At 38.4% G+C, this 17,580-nt stretch overlaps 1 protein-coding gene across 3 annotated transcripts in view; it reads left to right on the forward strand.

Annotated features, from left to right (window-relative positions):
* Arb2a (ARB2 cotranscriptional regulator A) overlaps positions 1-17,580 on the forward strand; it is a 449,141-nt gene that overhangs the window by 251,063 nt on the left and 180,498 nt on the right. For all 3 annotated transcript variants that reach the window (XM_060383606.1, XM_060383605.1, XM_060383607.1), the window contains one exon: positions 2,600-2,719. In XM_060383606.1, the coding sequence (XP_060239589.1) occupies positions 2,600-2,719 (120 nt within the window). The remainder of the gene's footprint in view (positions 1-2,599; positions 2,720-17,580) is intronic.

Below are 17,580 nucleotides of genomic sequence, written 5' to 3' on the forward strand. Positions count from 1 at the left end.
CTCAGGTATTCCATCACAAATGCAGACCTCACAGTTCTCAGGTTGGGTAGAATCTGGCCTGGTTGATAAGGCTTTGGTTACTGAATCACTTCTTTTTGTCATTTAGCAGTTGATGATGGCCAGAGGGAAGGAATGCAGGGAAGTCAGCCTGTGTTCTCTGCTCAGCAGGCTTACCCAGTGTAGGGCCTGAGCTTTCTGCTGCCTGCAAACTCCAGCTGATAGACTGGCACTTTCGTGCCTTTCGTTCCCCACAAGTTACACAGTACAAAATGAAGCTTAATAGATAAATTCATGAACAAACTTATGAAATTGATTTGATTTGTATTTCTGTATTATGAAATCTTTCTCATTAAAATCAATTTAGTTTCAAAATGTACAGTAACATGTTCTCTGAATTATAGTTCATAAATATATAATATTATTGCCACACTATAGGCAGTAGGTCAGAAAAAGGCTATTTTGCTTGATGCAGCATCATCTCATTTATAAAGGTAAGGTTTTAGCTTATCATGTCACTAATATAATATTTCATAATTACATTTTTAGAACATTGTCCTTTGTATTATTTTCATATATAACAGTTGTAGAAGCCTACAAAAAGTTCACAGAATTCTCTAAATCCTTAAATGATGGAGTTATAAATAAGTAAACAAACAAAAGTCTAAGTTTTTTTTTAAAATCTTCTAACATAGTTATAAAGGAAAGTCAAGCATTTTAGGGCAAAGGTTTATCTCCTTCTTGCAAATTAAAAAAAATATGTCTGAATATTAAAGAAAACTTTGTTAATTTCTCAAGATGCTTAGAATAAATAATGGTTTAGAGTTCTCTAAGGCCCTGGGAACATTGTATAAAAGGGAGTGAAATGAATATAAGAGCCAGAGGGTAAGGAGAATGGTTGCTCTCTTCAGGGGATGACATGGCCATTGAAACTGTATCTAGCAAATGCTGGAATGCAATGCTACATTAAACTGGGTGTTTCAACAGGCAGTAGTGGATTAGGGCAAGGGTCCTGGGATCCCATCCCTCCCTGCTGAATTATTTGCTGCTGTTGGATACTGGGGTAGGGACAGTTATTATCTTCACTTGTGTACTAAGTGAGCCTATCAGGTTCCGAGGAATAGTTCCACACTCATCACCTCACAGATGGTCCTTTTTAAAATTAATGCATCACAAAATAAAACAAAAAGGCATGGAAGTGGGAAAGGAACTTTAGGAAGTGGAGGGGATTAGGGGTGAGAGAGAGAGATAAGAGGATATGAGAGTACAGAATGCTCTGTGTGTGTATGTGTGTGTGTGTGATTGTCAAAGGACAAATTTAATCAACAAAACAAAAATATACAGTACTTTGATTATTGAAGCTATTTAATTGTATACTGCCAGTACTTGGAAAAAGGAATTCATGTATCCACTGAACATTCTTTCACTATTCAAGGTCAGCTGTTTCTGTCAGTTAGCCCTCTCCTTGGAGCCACTCAGTCTCACACTACTTCAACTCTTCTGATAGCACATTTTTCTGTTCCTTGGACTCCTGTCAGTGTTCTTGCTATCATTCTTTACTCTTAAGCCTGTTTGAAGCAGTCCTTCTCATTTGCTGTTCATCAACATTTGGTGATCTCTGCCCAGATGTTGCCAGGAGGCCCAGTACCTCAGGTTATGTGATCCCATTACTAAAGAACCACCAATAATCACCACGTGACGTCTCTGATTTTTGTTGCTTTGTTATCAGCTGTTGTTGGTATACATTGAGCTCATCCAGAGGAAATGAAAGAGGAGTACCTAGAGTCTGACACAATCAGGGGCAGGATCATCAGGACTGATGTGACTAGTTCTAGGAGGAATTTAAGGGAAAGAGTTGTAAAAGCTGATGTTCAAGTTTCAGCTGAATGTGAGGAACACAAACAGATGTAGACAGAAAGTTTTTAGAAGGCTTGGGGTAGTTGAATTGTCTTGTCTGTAGCATCCAGAAAGAAATTATTAGTGACCAGCACCTTTGTGGCTCTGGAAAGAAATGTGGAATGGTGATAGACATTAGGAAACAGCTTAATTATAAAATTTCTGAGGTGGAGGGAGGCCTGTTAACTAATGCCTGTAATCCTCACACATGGAGATGGAGGCAAGAAGATAGTCATTAATTTTCTCTATATTTTCAGTTTACTACTTAAAATCTCATAACCAAATAACCTAATACATACATATGTAATTTAAATACTTTAACATATATAGATGAATGTAGCTTAAATATTTTAGTTATATTGTTTTATCAAAATCCACCATAATGTTTTATTATATAATTCTAATATATTCAAGAAAATCTTAATGTCTCAGGTATACCTTGATTGTTTTCCTTAAAAAGACAATTATTTTAATAAATTGTTTCCAAAGATCATATTTGCAATTAAGCTTAGCAGTAATTTACTAATAGTGTTAATACTTATTTATTCTCTAATTTAAATATTCAATAGGGTTCTTTTGTTTTGTTATTTCTTTGAATGTTCTCTAACCATCTTGTTCTTATGCTGTGTATGTAAGCATATAATTTAACTGATTACTGTGATAATCACTAGATATAGTATGTAATATGCATTTGTTTTCTTTATAGGAAAATGGTTCTCCTGAAGAACACACAATCTATGTTTGGGACCATTTCATAGCCCAGTCTGCTGCTGAGAATGTGTTTTTTGTTGCTCATAGCTATGGAGGACTTGCTTTTGTTGAACTGGTAAGTGCACTATTCACTTTTTTAATGATTTATTTTTTTAAATGTGTGCGTGTGTATAAGTCCCTGCATATACATATATCATGTGCATTCTCGTTCCTGCATGACCAGAATATGTCAAAGAATTACCCTGGCAGTTGATAACAAACTGTTGTTGGTACTGGGAACTGAATCAGTCTCCCCTGCAGGAACAGAAAATTCTCTTAAACAGCTGAACCATCTCTCCAGCCCTGTAACTCTAATTTGAATTATCAGCCTCAGCCTCCTTACAGGTTCTATTTTGTTGTGTTATATTGTGTTGTGTTTTGTTTTGTTCCAGGGAGATGAGAGGGCTGTTTTGCTTTTGTTTTGAGAGAGGTTTTCACTAAGCAGCCCTGGATGATCTGGTACTCGCCATGTAGACCAGGCTGGCCTTGAACTCGCAGAGATCTTCCTGCTTCTATCCCTCAAGTGCTGGAATTAAAGGCATGTGCCACTGCACCAGCATTCCCTTTATACCCCTTTTTTCCCTCTTGATATTATTACTTGAAATTATTTCAAAAATTTTAAGGTCCAGTGGTGGCAGTTGGGTGATTGCCTCCAAGGAAACCACATGTTCCAAACACCACAGGACTGAGGGGCACATGAACACACAGAGACTACAGCAGCATGTACAGGACCTACACAGGCTCAAACCAGAAGAGTTCCAGCAGTGAGACAGAGAGGGAGACACAAAGTCCCACCCATAACCATGAAGCTATTTGTAACTGATACCTGCTAAGAACAGGAAAATTTAGTTTTCTCTAATAAAGTGACACTGGATATACCAGCCACACTCCATGGCAGGCCCCATGAATGGTAGCAGTTGACCAACCCCAAAATGGACTGCTTTTATGTGGGGTTGGAAGGAGCAATTTTGTTTCATTTTGTTTTGCTATTTTTTTGTCTTGATGGGTTTTTTTGTTTGTTCATTTGTTTTCTTTTCATTTCTGTTTTGCTTTCATTTTTGTTTTTTGAGAGACAAAAAGAAAACATGAAGCTGCATGTGTAGGAAGTGAGTAGAATCTGGGAGAAGTTGGAGTAGAAAGAATATGATCAATATATATTGTATGTAAGATTCCCTGCACTCTGCCCAAAGTTTGGCTATGAGTCTCAGCATCTGCTTTGATAACCTGCTGGGTAGAGTCTTTCAGAGGCCCTCTGTGGTAGGCTCCATTTCTGTTCCCCGTTTTCTCCTCGAATGACGTCCATCCCTTTTGCCTTTCTGAATGAAGATTGATCATCTGACCCAGAGTCCTCCTTCTTGCTTATCTTATAAGTGAGTATATACCATGTATGTCTTTCTGCTTCGGGGATACCTACTCAGGATGATCTTTTCTAGTTCTCACCATTTGCCTGCAAATTTCATGATTTCCTTGTTTTTAATTGCTGAGTAGTATTCCATTGTGAAAATGTACCACAATTTCTCTATCCATTCCTGAGTTGAGGGGTATCTGGGTTGTTTCCAGCTTCTGCCTATTACAAATAAAGCTGCTATGAACATGGTTGAGAAAGTGTCCTTGTTGTATACGTGAGCATATTTTGGGTATATGCCTAGTGATGGTATAGCTGGATCTATATAGAAGCACTATTTCTAATTGTCTGAGAAAGTGCCAGATTGATTTCCAAAGGGGGAAATAGAAAGACCTGGAGGGGACAGGAGCTCCTCAAGGAGAGCAACAGAACCAAAAAAATCTGGGCACAGGGATCTCTTCTGAGACTGATATTCCAACCAAGAACCATGCATGGAGATAGCCTAGAACCCCTGCACAGATGTAGCCCATGACAGCTCATTGTCCAAGTAGGTTCACTAGCAATGGGAACAGGGACTGTCTCTGACATGAACTCAGTGGCTGGCTCTTTGATTACCTCCTCCTGAAGGGGGATTAGCTTTACCAGGCCATAGAGGAAGACAGTGCAGCCAGTCCTGAGGAGACCTGACAGGCTAGCTAGGTCAGAGGGAACAGGAGGAGTGGACTGGGGGAGGAGTGTGGGAGTAGAAAAGGGAGGCAGGCTGGAACTGGGAGGGGACAAAGGGGGAGGCTACAGCTGAGATACAAAGTGAATAAATTGTAATTAATAAAACATCAGTGCCCGCAGCTCTGAGAGCTGTGCGCCCAGCTCACCAGTACAGACGAGCTGCTTGCCCCAGTGCAACAGGGACTGGGAACCCATGTCCGGAGAGGGACCCACAGGGAAGGAAGAAACCGTGCTGCTGGGGTCACCTAGGCTGTGCCTAGGGAAAGTCTAACAGACTGCAGATCGCAAACAGGTAAGTACGCCCAGCCATCACAGATCCGGGCCCAAGCAGGGAGCACAGAGATATTGGGAACCCAGCCCCCGCAGAATAGCAGGCAGACGAATGCTCCGCCAGCCCAGAGTCCTGCTTTGTACCAACTACTCCTTACAGACAGAACTGTGTGCCCCAAGACACCAGAGTCTTAGAGTCACTGTCTGGAAAAACCCTCACAAGGAACAAAGAACAAAGCAAAGGGGACGGACTTAGGCAACCCAGTATATCCTCGGAAAAGGTCCCACACACTGGCCCAACCCAGGGAACTGCTGTACCCCAGATAACCTGCTGTTACCAGGAGAGCAGTACTCACCCGCCACAGATTACCTCTTGGGTTCTGGGGCACAGAGCCCCAACCTCAGACCTACAAAAGACCAGGAACCCTGAGATCAACCCCCAGATACCGCTTCAAGGGGCAACCAGTTATCCCTAACAAAACTGACCAAACCACGGGACACACAGGTTACAGCAGCTGATCACTAAATTTACAGCAAGAAACCCAGAAGGAGGGCAGCTGTCTCCAGGACTTCTCCCAGTGAGAGGAGAGCCCTCTTGACTAATCCGGACCACAGTTACCACCCAGGTCTCTATGCCTGAGATAAGCTGTAGCAACTCCTGAAAAACACCGGCCATCCAGTGACTATACCCAAAAAGCTGAGAAGGCTTCCTTCAGGAAAAAAACATCTTCCTGCCAAAGGGATTCTCTCCACTAAAAGACTCCAAGAACAACCAGAAACGAAGTTCAAACAACTAAGATAGCCCAATGGGTAGAGGACAGCGTAAAAGTTCAACCAACAAAAGACAGAGCAATATGGCATCTCCAGAACCCAGTTATCCAGGGGCAAATAGCCCTAGACACCCCAGCATAATTGAAATTCAAGGAGATGACCTAACATCTATGCTCATGAGGAAGATAACAGAGGAAACAAATAAAATACGAAAAGAAATAGAGGAAGCTGCAGCCAAACAGTCTGTGGCCTTTAGAGAGGAAATGCTTAAAACACTGAATGAAATAAAAGAAACAGTGGATTGCTCAAACAAACAGCTGAAGGAATTGACAGAAAAACATGAAATACAGTCAGACAGGGGAAGGAAACCAACAAAATAGCTCAAGACCTGAAGATAGAATTGGAAAAATTAAAAAAAACACAAATGGAAGAAATTGTGGAGAGAAAGAACTTAGGGAAGAAAGCAGGAACTACAGAGGTTAGCATAACCAATAGGCTACAAGAAATGGAAGAAAGAATCTCAGGTGTGGAAGATACAATGGAAGAAATAGATGCATCTGTCAAAGAAAATGTTAAATCTAAAAAATTCCTGACACAGACCGTCCAAGAAATTCAGGACAACATGAAAACACAAAACCTAAGAATAATAGGAATAGAGGAAAAAGAAGATTCCCTGTACCAAGGCTCAGAAAATATCTTCAACAAAATCATTGAAGAAAATTTCTCCAACTTAAAGGAGAGGCCAATAAGAATACAAGAGGCCTATAGAACACCCAATAAAGTAGACCAGAAAAGAAAATCCTCCCGCCACATAATAATCAAAACAGTAAGTATACAGAACAAAGAAAAAATACTAAAAGCTGCAAGAGAAAAAGGCCGAGTAACATATAATGGCAAACCCATTAGAATCACACCTGACTTTTCAACAGAGACTATGAAAGCCAGAAGGGCCTGGACGGATATCATGCAGACCCTAAGAGAACACAGATGTCAGCCCAGGCTACTATACCCAGCAAAACTCTCAGTCCTCAAAGACGGAGAAAACAAGATATTCAATGACAAAATCAAATTTCAACAATACCTACAAACAAATCCAGCATTACAGAAGACACTAGAAGGGAAAATACAACCCAAGAAAACTAGCTACATCCAAGAAAACACAGGAAATAAATAACCCCACTACAGTAAAACAAAAAGCAACCAAGCACACAACCATATGACCACAGCCAACATCAAATTCAAAGGATTTAACAGCCACTGGTCATTAATCTCTCTCAATATCAATGGACTTAAGAAAAAGACACAGACTAACAGAATGGATGTGTAAACAAAAATCCAGCAATCTATTATATACAAGAAACACACCTCAGTCACAAAGATAGACATTACCTGAGGGTAAAGGGATGGAAGATGGCTTTCCAAGCAAATGGATGCAAGAAGCACGCAAGAGTAGGCATTCTAATATCTGATAAAATAGACTTTCAACCAAAATTAATCAAAAGAGATGGGGAAGCACACTTCATACTCATCAAGGGAAAATTCCACCAAGAAGACATCACAATCCTGAACATCTATGCCCCAAATACAAGGGCACCCACATTTGTGAAAGAAACATTGATAAAATTTAAAACACACATAGATCCCCACACACTAATACTGGGAGACTTCAACACCCCACTCTCAACAAAGGACAGGTCAACTAAACAGAAATTAAACAAAGAAACAATGTCTCTAACAGAGGTCATGAATCAAATGGACCTAACAGACATTTACAGAACCTTACACCCAAACACAAAAGAATTTACCTTCTTCTCAGCACCTCATGGAACCTTCTCCAAAATAGACTATATAGTGGTTCACAAAACAAGCCTCAACAGATACAAGAAGATTGAAATAATCCTTGTATCCTGTCTGATCACCGTGGAATACAGCTGGACCTCAATAACAACAGAAATAGCAAAAAGGCTACACATACATGGAAACTGAACAACTTGTTACTAAATGACAGCTGGGTCAGGGAAGAAATAAAAAAAGAAATTAAAGTCTTCCTAGAAATCAATGAAAATGAAGACACAACATACCCAAACTATTGGGACACAATGAAGGCAGTGCTAAGAGGAAAGTTCATAGCACTAAGTGCCTTCAAAAAGAAATTTGAGACAGCGCATTCAAGCAACTTAATGGCTCACTTAAAAACCCTAGAAAAAGAAGCAGATACACCAAAAAAGAGTAGACAGCTGGAAATAATCAAACTCAGGGCAGAAATCAATCAATTAGAAACAAATAAAACAATTCAAAGAATCAATGAAACCAAGAGCTGGTTCTTTGAGAAAATTAACTAGCTAGATAAGCCGTTAGCCAAACTAACTAAAAAGCAGAGAGACACCATCCAAATAAACAAAATCAAAAATGAAAAGGGGGACATAACTACAGACAGTGAGTAAATTCAAACAATAATTAGGACTTACTTCAAAAGTCTATACCCAACACAATTTGTAAATTTAAATGAAATGGACAATTTTCTTGATCAATTCCACTTATCAAAGCTAAATCAGGACCAGGTAAATCAATTAAATAGTCCTATATCCCCCAAGGAAATAGAAGCAGTCATCGAAAGTCTCCCATCCAAAAAAAGCCCAGAACCTGATGGTTTCAGCGCAGAATTCTACCAGACATTCAAAAAAGAGCTAACTGCAGTTCTCTTCAAACTATTCCACAAAATAGAAACAGAAGGAACATTACCAAACTCATTCTATGAAGCCACAAGTCATCTTGGTACCTAAACCTCACAAAGACCCAACAAAAAAAGAGAACTTCAGGCCTATCTCCCTTATGAACATTGATGCAAAAATACTCAACAAAATACTCAACTTGCAAACCGAATACAAGAACACATCAAAGATATCATCCACCATGACCAATTAGGCTTCATCCCAGGTATGCAGGGGTGGTTCAATACACGGAAATCCATCAATGTGATCCACCATATTAACAAACTGAAAGAAAAAAACCACATGATAATCTCCCTAGATGCTGAAAAGCATTTGACAAAATCCAACATCCATTCATGTTTAAAGTATTGGTGAGATCAGGGATACAAGGCACATATCTAAACATAGTAAAGGCAATATACAGCAAACCTATAGCCAACATCAAACTGAACGGAGAGAAACTTAAAGCAATCCCACTGAAATCAGGGACAAGACAAGGCTGCCCACTCTCTCCATATTTCTTCAACATAGTTCTGGAAGTCCTTGCTAGAGCAATAAGACAGTTGAAGGAGATCAAGGGGATACAAATAGGAAAGGAAGAAGTCAAATTATCACTCTTTGCAGATGATATGATAGTATACGTGAGTGACCCCAAAAACTCTACCAGGGAACTCCTACAGTTGATAAACACCTTCAGCAAAGTGGCCGGATACAAAATTAACTCAAAAAAATCAGTAGCCCTCCTGTATACAAAAGACAAAAGGGCTGAGAAAGAAATTAGGGAAACAACACCCTTCACAATAGCCAGAAATGACATAAGGTACCTCGGAGTAACCCTAACCAAGGAAGTCAAAGATTTGTATGAAAAAAATTTCAAGTCTCTGAAGAAAGAATTAGAAGAAGATATCAGAAGATGGAAAGATGTCCCATGCTCATGGCTTGGCAGGATTAACATAGTAAAAATGGCCATCTTACCAAAAGCAATCTACAGATTTAATGCAATTCCCATCAAATTGCCAACACAATTCTTTACAGACCTGGAGAGAAAAATTCTTAACTTCATATGGAATAACAAGAAACCCAGAATTGATAAAAACAATCCTCTACAATAAAAGATCTTCTGGAGGTATCTCCATCCCTGATCTTAAGTTGTACTATAGAGCAACAGTTTTAAAAACTGCATGGTAATGGCATAGAAACAGGATGGTGGATCAATGGAACCGAACAGAGGACCCAGAAATAAACCCACACACTTATGGACACCTGATCTTTGACAAAGACGCCAAAACCATTCAATGGAAAAAAGACAGCATCTTCAACAAATGGTGCTAGTCTAACTGGATGTCTACATGTAGAAAAATGCAAATACATCCATACTTATCATCCTGCACAAAACTGAAGTTCAAGTGGATAAAAGACCTCAACATAAAACCAGACACAGTAAATCGGCTAGAAAAAAAAAAAAAAAACAAAACTGGGGAATACCCTAGAACTCATTGGTACAGGAGAAAACTTCCTGAACAGAACACCAACAGCACAGGCTCTAAGAGCAACAATCAATAAATGGGATCTCATGAAACTGAAAAGCTTTTGCAAAGCAAAGGACACTGTCATCAAAACAAAGAGTCTGCCTACAGATTGGGAAAGAATCTTCACCAACCCTTTATCTGATAGAGGACTCATATCCAGTATATATAAAGAACTAAAGAAGCTGAAAAGCAGCAAACCAAGTAATCCACTTAAAAAATGGGGAACAGAGCTAAACAGAGAATTCTCTGGAGAGGAATATCGAATGGCAGAGAAGCACTTAAAGAAATGTTCAACCTCATTAGCCATTAGGGAAATGCAAATCAAAACAACCCTGCGATTTCACCTTATACCCATGAGAATGGCCAAGATAAAACACTCAAGTGACAACACATGCTGGAGAGGTTGTGGAGAAAGGGGAACCCTTCTCCACTGCTGGTGGTAATGTAAACTGGTACAACCACTCTGGAAATCAATCTGGCTCTTTCTCAGACAACTAGGAATAGCGCTTCCCCAAGATCCAGCCATACCACTCCTGGGCATATATCCAAAAGAGGCTCAAGTACACAAAAAGGACATTTGCTCAACCATGTTTGTAGCAGCTTTATTTGTAATAGCCAGAAGCTGGAATCAGCACAGATGCCCCTCAACTGAAGAATGGATGCAGAAACTGTGGTACATCTATACAGTGGAGTATTGCTCAGCAATGAAAAATAAGGAAATCATGAAATTTGCAGGGAAATGGTGGGACCTGGAAAGGATCATCCTGAGTGAGTTGTCCCCAAAGCAAAAAGACACACAGGGAATATACTCACTCATATAGACATACAACATAGGACAAACCCACTAAAATCTGTGCATCTAAAGAAACTAAGCAAGAGAAGGACCCTAACTAAAACGGTCAATCCCCATCCTGAAAGGCAAAGAGGATGGACATCAGAAGAAGAAGAAAACAGGAAACAAACTAGGAACCTTCTACAGAGGGTTTCTGAAAGCTAGAAGAAGAAAACAGGAAACAAACTAGGAACCTACTACAGAGGGCCTCTGAAAGCCTCTGCCCTACAGACTATCAAAGCAGATGCTGAGCCTGATGGGCAACTGTTGGGCAGAGTGAATGGAATTTCATGTAAGAAGTGGGAAATAGTTAGAGCTGGAGAGGACAGAGCAACAGAACAAGGAAATTTGAATACAGGGAACTTCCCAGAGACTCATACTCCAACCAAGGACTATTCATGGAGATAACCTAGAACCCGTGCACAGATGTAGCCCATGGCAGTTCAGTGTCCAAGTGGGTTACATAGTAATGGGAAGAGGGATTGCCTCTGACATAATCTGATTGGCCTGCTCTTTGATCACCTCCCCCTGTGGGGGGAGCAGCCTTACCAGGCCACAGTAGAGGACAATGCCGACACTTTTGATGTGAACTGATGGACTAAGATCAGAAAGGAGAGGAGAACCTCCCCTATCAGTGGACTTGGGGAGTGGCATGTATTCAGAAAGGTGAGGGAGCGTGGGATTGGGAGGGGAGGAGGGAGGGACTTATGGTCTTATACAAAATGAATAAAGTGTAATTAAGAAAATTAAAAAAATAAAAAAACATATTGTACAACAAAATAATTTAAATTTGATCAAATATGTCCAGTATATACTGGCATGGGTTTTGAAAAGAGTATTCTAATTTCATTGAGTATAGCAGAGCTTTATATTGTTAACCAGAAGTAGTTTTTACCTGTTCTTCCTTTACATATTCTTTTTAAATTTTAATACTATCATACCAACTTCTGTACATTTCAGGAGTACATTTTCTGTTTTATTTGTACACGATTAATATGTATATTATCTGTAAAGAACTCAAAAGTTCCAGACCCTTGGTATCATTTTAGTAACTTTTAATTGACCTTGAAGTGTACTGTTCATTATTTAATGCTACATCAGGGTTTATGTGTTTACCATCAAAATATCAGAAAGGTTCATTTACTATGAACTCTCATTCTGTGCTTGATCACAACAATTTTTGCAGTTTTAAATATTCTGAATTTTGAGAGTTAAAATTGGCTCCTGTCTTGTTCCTTTTTTTCACCTTCTTCTGCTGTCTATCCCATTTGCCTTTCTGAATGTAGATTGAGCACTTTACCCTGGTTCCTCCTTGCTTAGCTTCTTTAGATAAACAGATTTTAGTGTGTTTATCCTATGTTATGTTTAATATCTGTATGTGAGTATATACCATGTGTGTCTTCCTACTTCTGGGATATCTCACTCAGGAGCCTATCACAGAAGGCCTTTGAAAGACTCTACCCAGCAGGGTGTTAAAGCAGATGCTGAGACTCATAGCCAAACATTGGGCAGAGTTCAGGGTATCTTGTGAAAGAAGGAGATAAAGAGACCTGGAAGGGTCTGGAGCTCCACAAAGAGAGCAACAGAACCAAAAAATCTGCGTCCGCGGGTCTTTTCTGAGCCTGATACACCAACCAAGGACCATTCATGGACATGACCTAGAACTCCTGCACAGATGCAGTCCATTCTCCAAATGGGCTCCCTAATAAGGGCAACAGGGGCTGTCTCTGACATGAACTCAGTGGATGGCTCTTTGATCACCTCCCCCTGAGGGGAAGCAGCCTAAGCAGGCCACAGAGGAAGACTATAAAAGACAGTCCTGATAAGACCTGATAGGCTAGGGTCAGATGGAAGGGGAGGAGGTCCTCCACTATCAGTGGACTGGGGAAGGGGCATGGGAGGAGATGAGGGAGGGAGGGTGGGATTGGGGATGGAATGAGGGTGGGTTTACAGCTGGGATATAATGGGAATAAAGTGTAATAAATAAAAAAGATATTAAAAAGAGTTTAAATTGGATGTACATGATAGGAGCAGTCATCAGATGTCTGGGACTTAATCTGTATTAGATACAGTACTGTAGATAACACAGTTTTTGCCACTGTCCCTATAGATATTGATTCAGCCTATAGAGTCACTAATGAAGACTTGTTTCACCCACATATTCAAGGACAGATCCTTTACTATAACAGAAAGGTTAGCTTGTTGAACGTGTATCTGAAGCAGGGCACAGTGGCACACATGGTTAATCCCCGCACTTAGGGAGGCAGAGGCAGGTGGATCTTTGTGAGTTTGAAGCCAACATGGTCTACAGAGTGAGTCCAGGACAGCCAAGGCCACTCAGAGAAACCCTGCCTGGAAGAAAAGAAAGTATATCTGAGAATGTTAAAGCTAAGCCAACTGACATGAGCCTTATTAAATGAAGCATAATATTCATTGTCTACTTTTAATTTTTAGAATTTGGCATGAAGTTCTGTAAATACATTTCTGTGCCTTTTTGGCTGCCTATGATTTAGATATGAGCATGGTGCTCTCCCTTGACACCTGAGAATAGCAGCTGTCCTGTGTCTAAATGCTTATGTCATGCTATGATCAAAAAGTATTTTGTCATTTCTTTCTTAATTTGACTTCAGTATTTAGATATTGTTTGCAAGCATTATTGTCTTTATAGATTTTGTTTATTTTTCATGTATATTATGTTATACAGATACCTTAAGGGAGCTTTTAAATACATTAGTGTGGGTTTTATTTTTAATATGGCTATTTGGAGAAAAATGCAATGTTTTAAAATAATGTATTCCCATATCTGGAGGTACAGGTAAATAATTTCATTTTTGTAGCTATAAATAGCTTTTATTTGTAGGCCATTAAATTACTTTAAAATTAACATTTTAAAGTTATGGAGTAACTTAAAGTGTAAAAAGGCCTGAGACACCAATTTCTTATTTCTATGAAACATAATTTGCATTTTCATTTTACAATCATTTATTTAAAAAACTTTGAAAATCAAATTTGGGATTAGGGTGTATTTAAGGCTATTTTAAAAATGAACTTAAGATGCAAAAATTGACAGATGACCAATGTGTCAGTCCTGTTTTGCCTGTTGTTCTTGTAACATACTGGTGGATATTTCTTCACTTTTGTTCCACTTTAATATAAAGCACACAGATGTTTCAGAACAAGACTTGACTTCTGACCTTGAGGCCATTAGGGTCAGGGTCCTCAGGGCCTGTGAAATTATCACAAGCTGAGCTAAAGTTTTTCTCCAGCACAGGAAGTAACTAGTAAGTAAGAAGTTTAAAAGGAGCTTTGTCTTAGAGACAAGATGGTCCCAGTAAGGGTCAGCTTCTGTAGTCTGCTGTCCCTGCAGGAGGCCCTGCATGGGGGGAGAAGATAATGTAACCTCTGTGGAGCTGTCAGGCAGAAGCAGAACTGAGAAGTCTATTGAATGGAACACACCTTGTTTAGGTCTTAAAATATTAATGGTTATCACTTCAACTTCATGCATTTGATACTTGTGCAACAAATTATTGTAGTGTGTAATGTAGGATGATATAGACAGTGCCAACAGTGCAAGAGTGGTCCCAGCTTAAAAAGTCACTACAAGCGTTTAATTGCGTACCAGTGAGGTTTGCATTTCCATATATATAATAAACATGTAAGTTTATTATGTTTCTGTTTCAAATGCTGTGTGAACAGAAAAACAAGCTCTGCAATGCATATAAGATGGCTTTTTTTCCCCTAAAGCTAACATTCTTTCTGTTATCATTAATATTCTTAAAAGAAAAGTATTAGTGTTTCAAATGTTGACAAATGCTGTCTCAGGATATTTCAGCATATGTGTAATATATGAAATTGTCTCGCATGTTTTCAAAATGTTAATAGCAACTATATAAAAAATATGAAGATTAACATTATAATGTATACATCTTAAATCATGGTATGGCTTTTGTTGGTGGTACATTAGAACATATCATACAGAAATTCTTTAATATTCAGTAATTTAAAATGTTTAAAGTTATTCAAAATTTACCCCTCTTAAAAGACTGTAGGCCTCTTTGACTCTGTCTCTGCCTCAGGTTATACCATCATATTTGAATCTGTACAAATCATTTTCTACTATTGTCATGTAAATTAACATTCTTCTTCTTTGAGTCATAAATGTTAACATTTATTTTAAACTATATGCCACATACAGTTTAAAAATAAATGTAATTAATGCAATTTTTATAGTGTTTACTGTTTGCATACCACACAAGAAGACCTTATGTAATGTGTCTTGCCTTTTACTGAGTTAAAATTTGTGTAAAATTCTAGTTTAAAATTTTAAGTGTTTACTTTGAAGCTTGGAACACAAAATTGTGGAAGGTCCATGTTCTGTTAATTGTTGTTTTGGGAAACAACATAATTGATTACCATATTTTATCTTAAACTGTTAGGTTGCTCCGGAAGAACATGCCATGTAAAGATTGATTTTCAAAGCCAGTATTCACTTTACGGTAATATTTCTCGCAGGGCAACTTTACCGAGTTTAGCCTCATGAGATCAGGGCACAATTGACTGTAGCCACAAGAAACACAGTAACAAAAGTATACCTTTCACTACCCCTGCTCTTATGGTAGAGTAAAACTCAAATGTCCCCTTGTCTGAACTGTCTGTGATCATAGAAAAAACAGGTGTTAATAAGACATTCTCATTTAATCCAACATGCAGCCATCAAAGACAAGACAGTCATTTCAATTGATAATAATTTCTGAAAAATAATGTATCTGTATTTGTATTATCTTGTCTAAGTGTAAAGACTTAAATTTCTGTCTTAGGTACTTAATTTTATATATGATAGAATTAATAATCTTTGTTACAATTTGCTTACCAAGTTTATTTGAAAAGACATGTCCAGACAGTGCATCCTACAGAATAGAATTTGAGTTCTTAGGCTAATTTTTCTTTAGTTTTCATATTTCAATTCATGTTTTGACATTTCCATTATCTCTTTCAGAGCTAGTTGGTTGAAATAATTCCATTGCTTACTGACCATTTCACTGGGCTTTGTTTTTGTCTTTCCAGGTGCTAATCAGTTTATAAAACCAAGTAGCATGGTCCTCACTATTGTTGTTGAATGGGCTGGCGTTCCTTGTCCATGTCCGTCACCTACCTCAGCGTATCTCACTGCTGTGCTTGCAGGGCTCAACACATCACATTCAGATTGTTTCCCTTAACCAAAACATGAGAGCTGGTATTTTTTATAAAGTGTAGCAAGGATTTGAGTCAATACATTTCATTAGCTTCACTGAATTGTCTCAACAGATAGAATTATTAGGATCTGCTCATTTTTATTTTTTTAGTGGTTTGTTCACAGCCACCATTAAAAAACATCACTTAGAAATGTGTGAAAACAGCTCCTTTTTAAAGCATGTCTCTACCCACTTTTGATTTTGGTTTTTCCATGCTTGTCAGCACTTGATTGGCACCTCACTTGCATGTGAATTAAGGAGTGAAGGGAACTCTTATTTTCCTGCCATTGTTCTGTGCTGGGCTCCCTGGCCTCCCGGCTGCCTAAGCTGCCTTGAGCAGCTGGTAGAAGACTAGTTTTGGACATGGCTGTATGAGGACACTCAACCTCAGTCCACTCTTAGAAGATCTTTTTAAGTTACTTGGAACATGATTTATGTTTATGCTGAAAAGGAAATAGAATCTAGCTAAAAATTTTAGCCCTTTACCTTTAATGACATGACTGCTAACTATCAAATTAAATTAAATATTGGTGGGAAGTTTAGTTAATGTTATCAAATGTGAATTGTAAAATTTTGGGTGACCAGGAATCAGAAATTGAGAAGTGAAAGAAGAGAGAACAAACCAGAGAAAAAGAATGGAATCATAATGATATCAAAGTAATAGAGAGTGAAAAATCTCATTCAAACTTTTTTTGAAATCTAGCCAATTCAGTAAAAATACCACTTGTAGTAAAATGACAAGATATATCTTAATTAGTTTTGCTCTAAAATTGTCTTGTATATCTATGTCTTTGCTTGCCCACATACTGAAGAAGTAGCTTCCAGATAGGGTCCAGTATTGCTCCCAAGTTCGAGATGAATAATCAAAACAATGACAGAGGTAGTTATAAATATTTGCAATTAGTTGGCCACTACATGGAGTTAAGCCTTAGCAGTAACATTAACTTATTCATTCTACTCTCAATTTAAATATTGACAGATTTCAGGATTCTAGCAAATGATTTATTCTCCTTAATTAATCAGTGTCCTTTTCCCCGCAGGAAACTCCAGCTCTCACTTTGCCAGAAAAGATTACCTCTTCACAACTCACTTTTCCCAAGTATACTCCTTTCTGTAAAATAGGAAAGTTAGTAAAGTAAATTAGGTTTTTACAATATTATATCACAGATCACAACCAATGGAAAATTCAAAACAAACAAAAAAATGTTTCTTCCCAGCACATAATTTACATATTAACTTACTTTTGTTTCTTGTTTTAATTATTTTATGTTTGAGATAAATTTTATACGATTTATCTGAAATATAATTACTTAGTGAACTTCATTGAGATGTACTTTTTATGCTAGGAGAGTCATCCTTTGAGATGATTTACTGATATAAATAACCATCACCAGTTCCTAAATTCAGATAATATCTCTTTAGTTGAGGTCCATAGAGTCACACATGCCCAGTCTTAAAGATCTGCCTCTAGTGTCTCATTTTGTTACTTGGACATCTTCCTCTCCTCCCTCCTTCTCTTTCC

This window comes from Meriones unguiculatus, chromosome 5 (genome assembly GCF_030254825.1).
Source record: "Meriones unguiculatus strain TT.TT164.6M chromosome 5, Bangor_MerUng_6.1, whole genome shotgun sequence".
In the NCBI taxonomy this organism is placed as follows: domain Eukaryota; kingdom Metazoa; phylum Chordata; class Mammalia; order Rodentia; family Muridae; genus Meriones; species Meriones unguiculatus.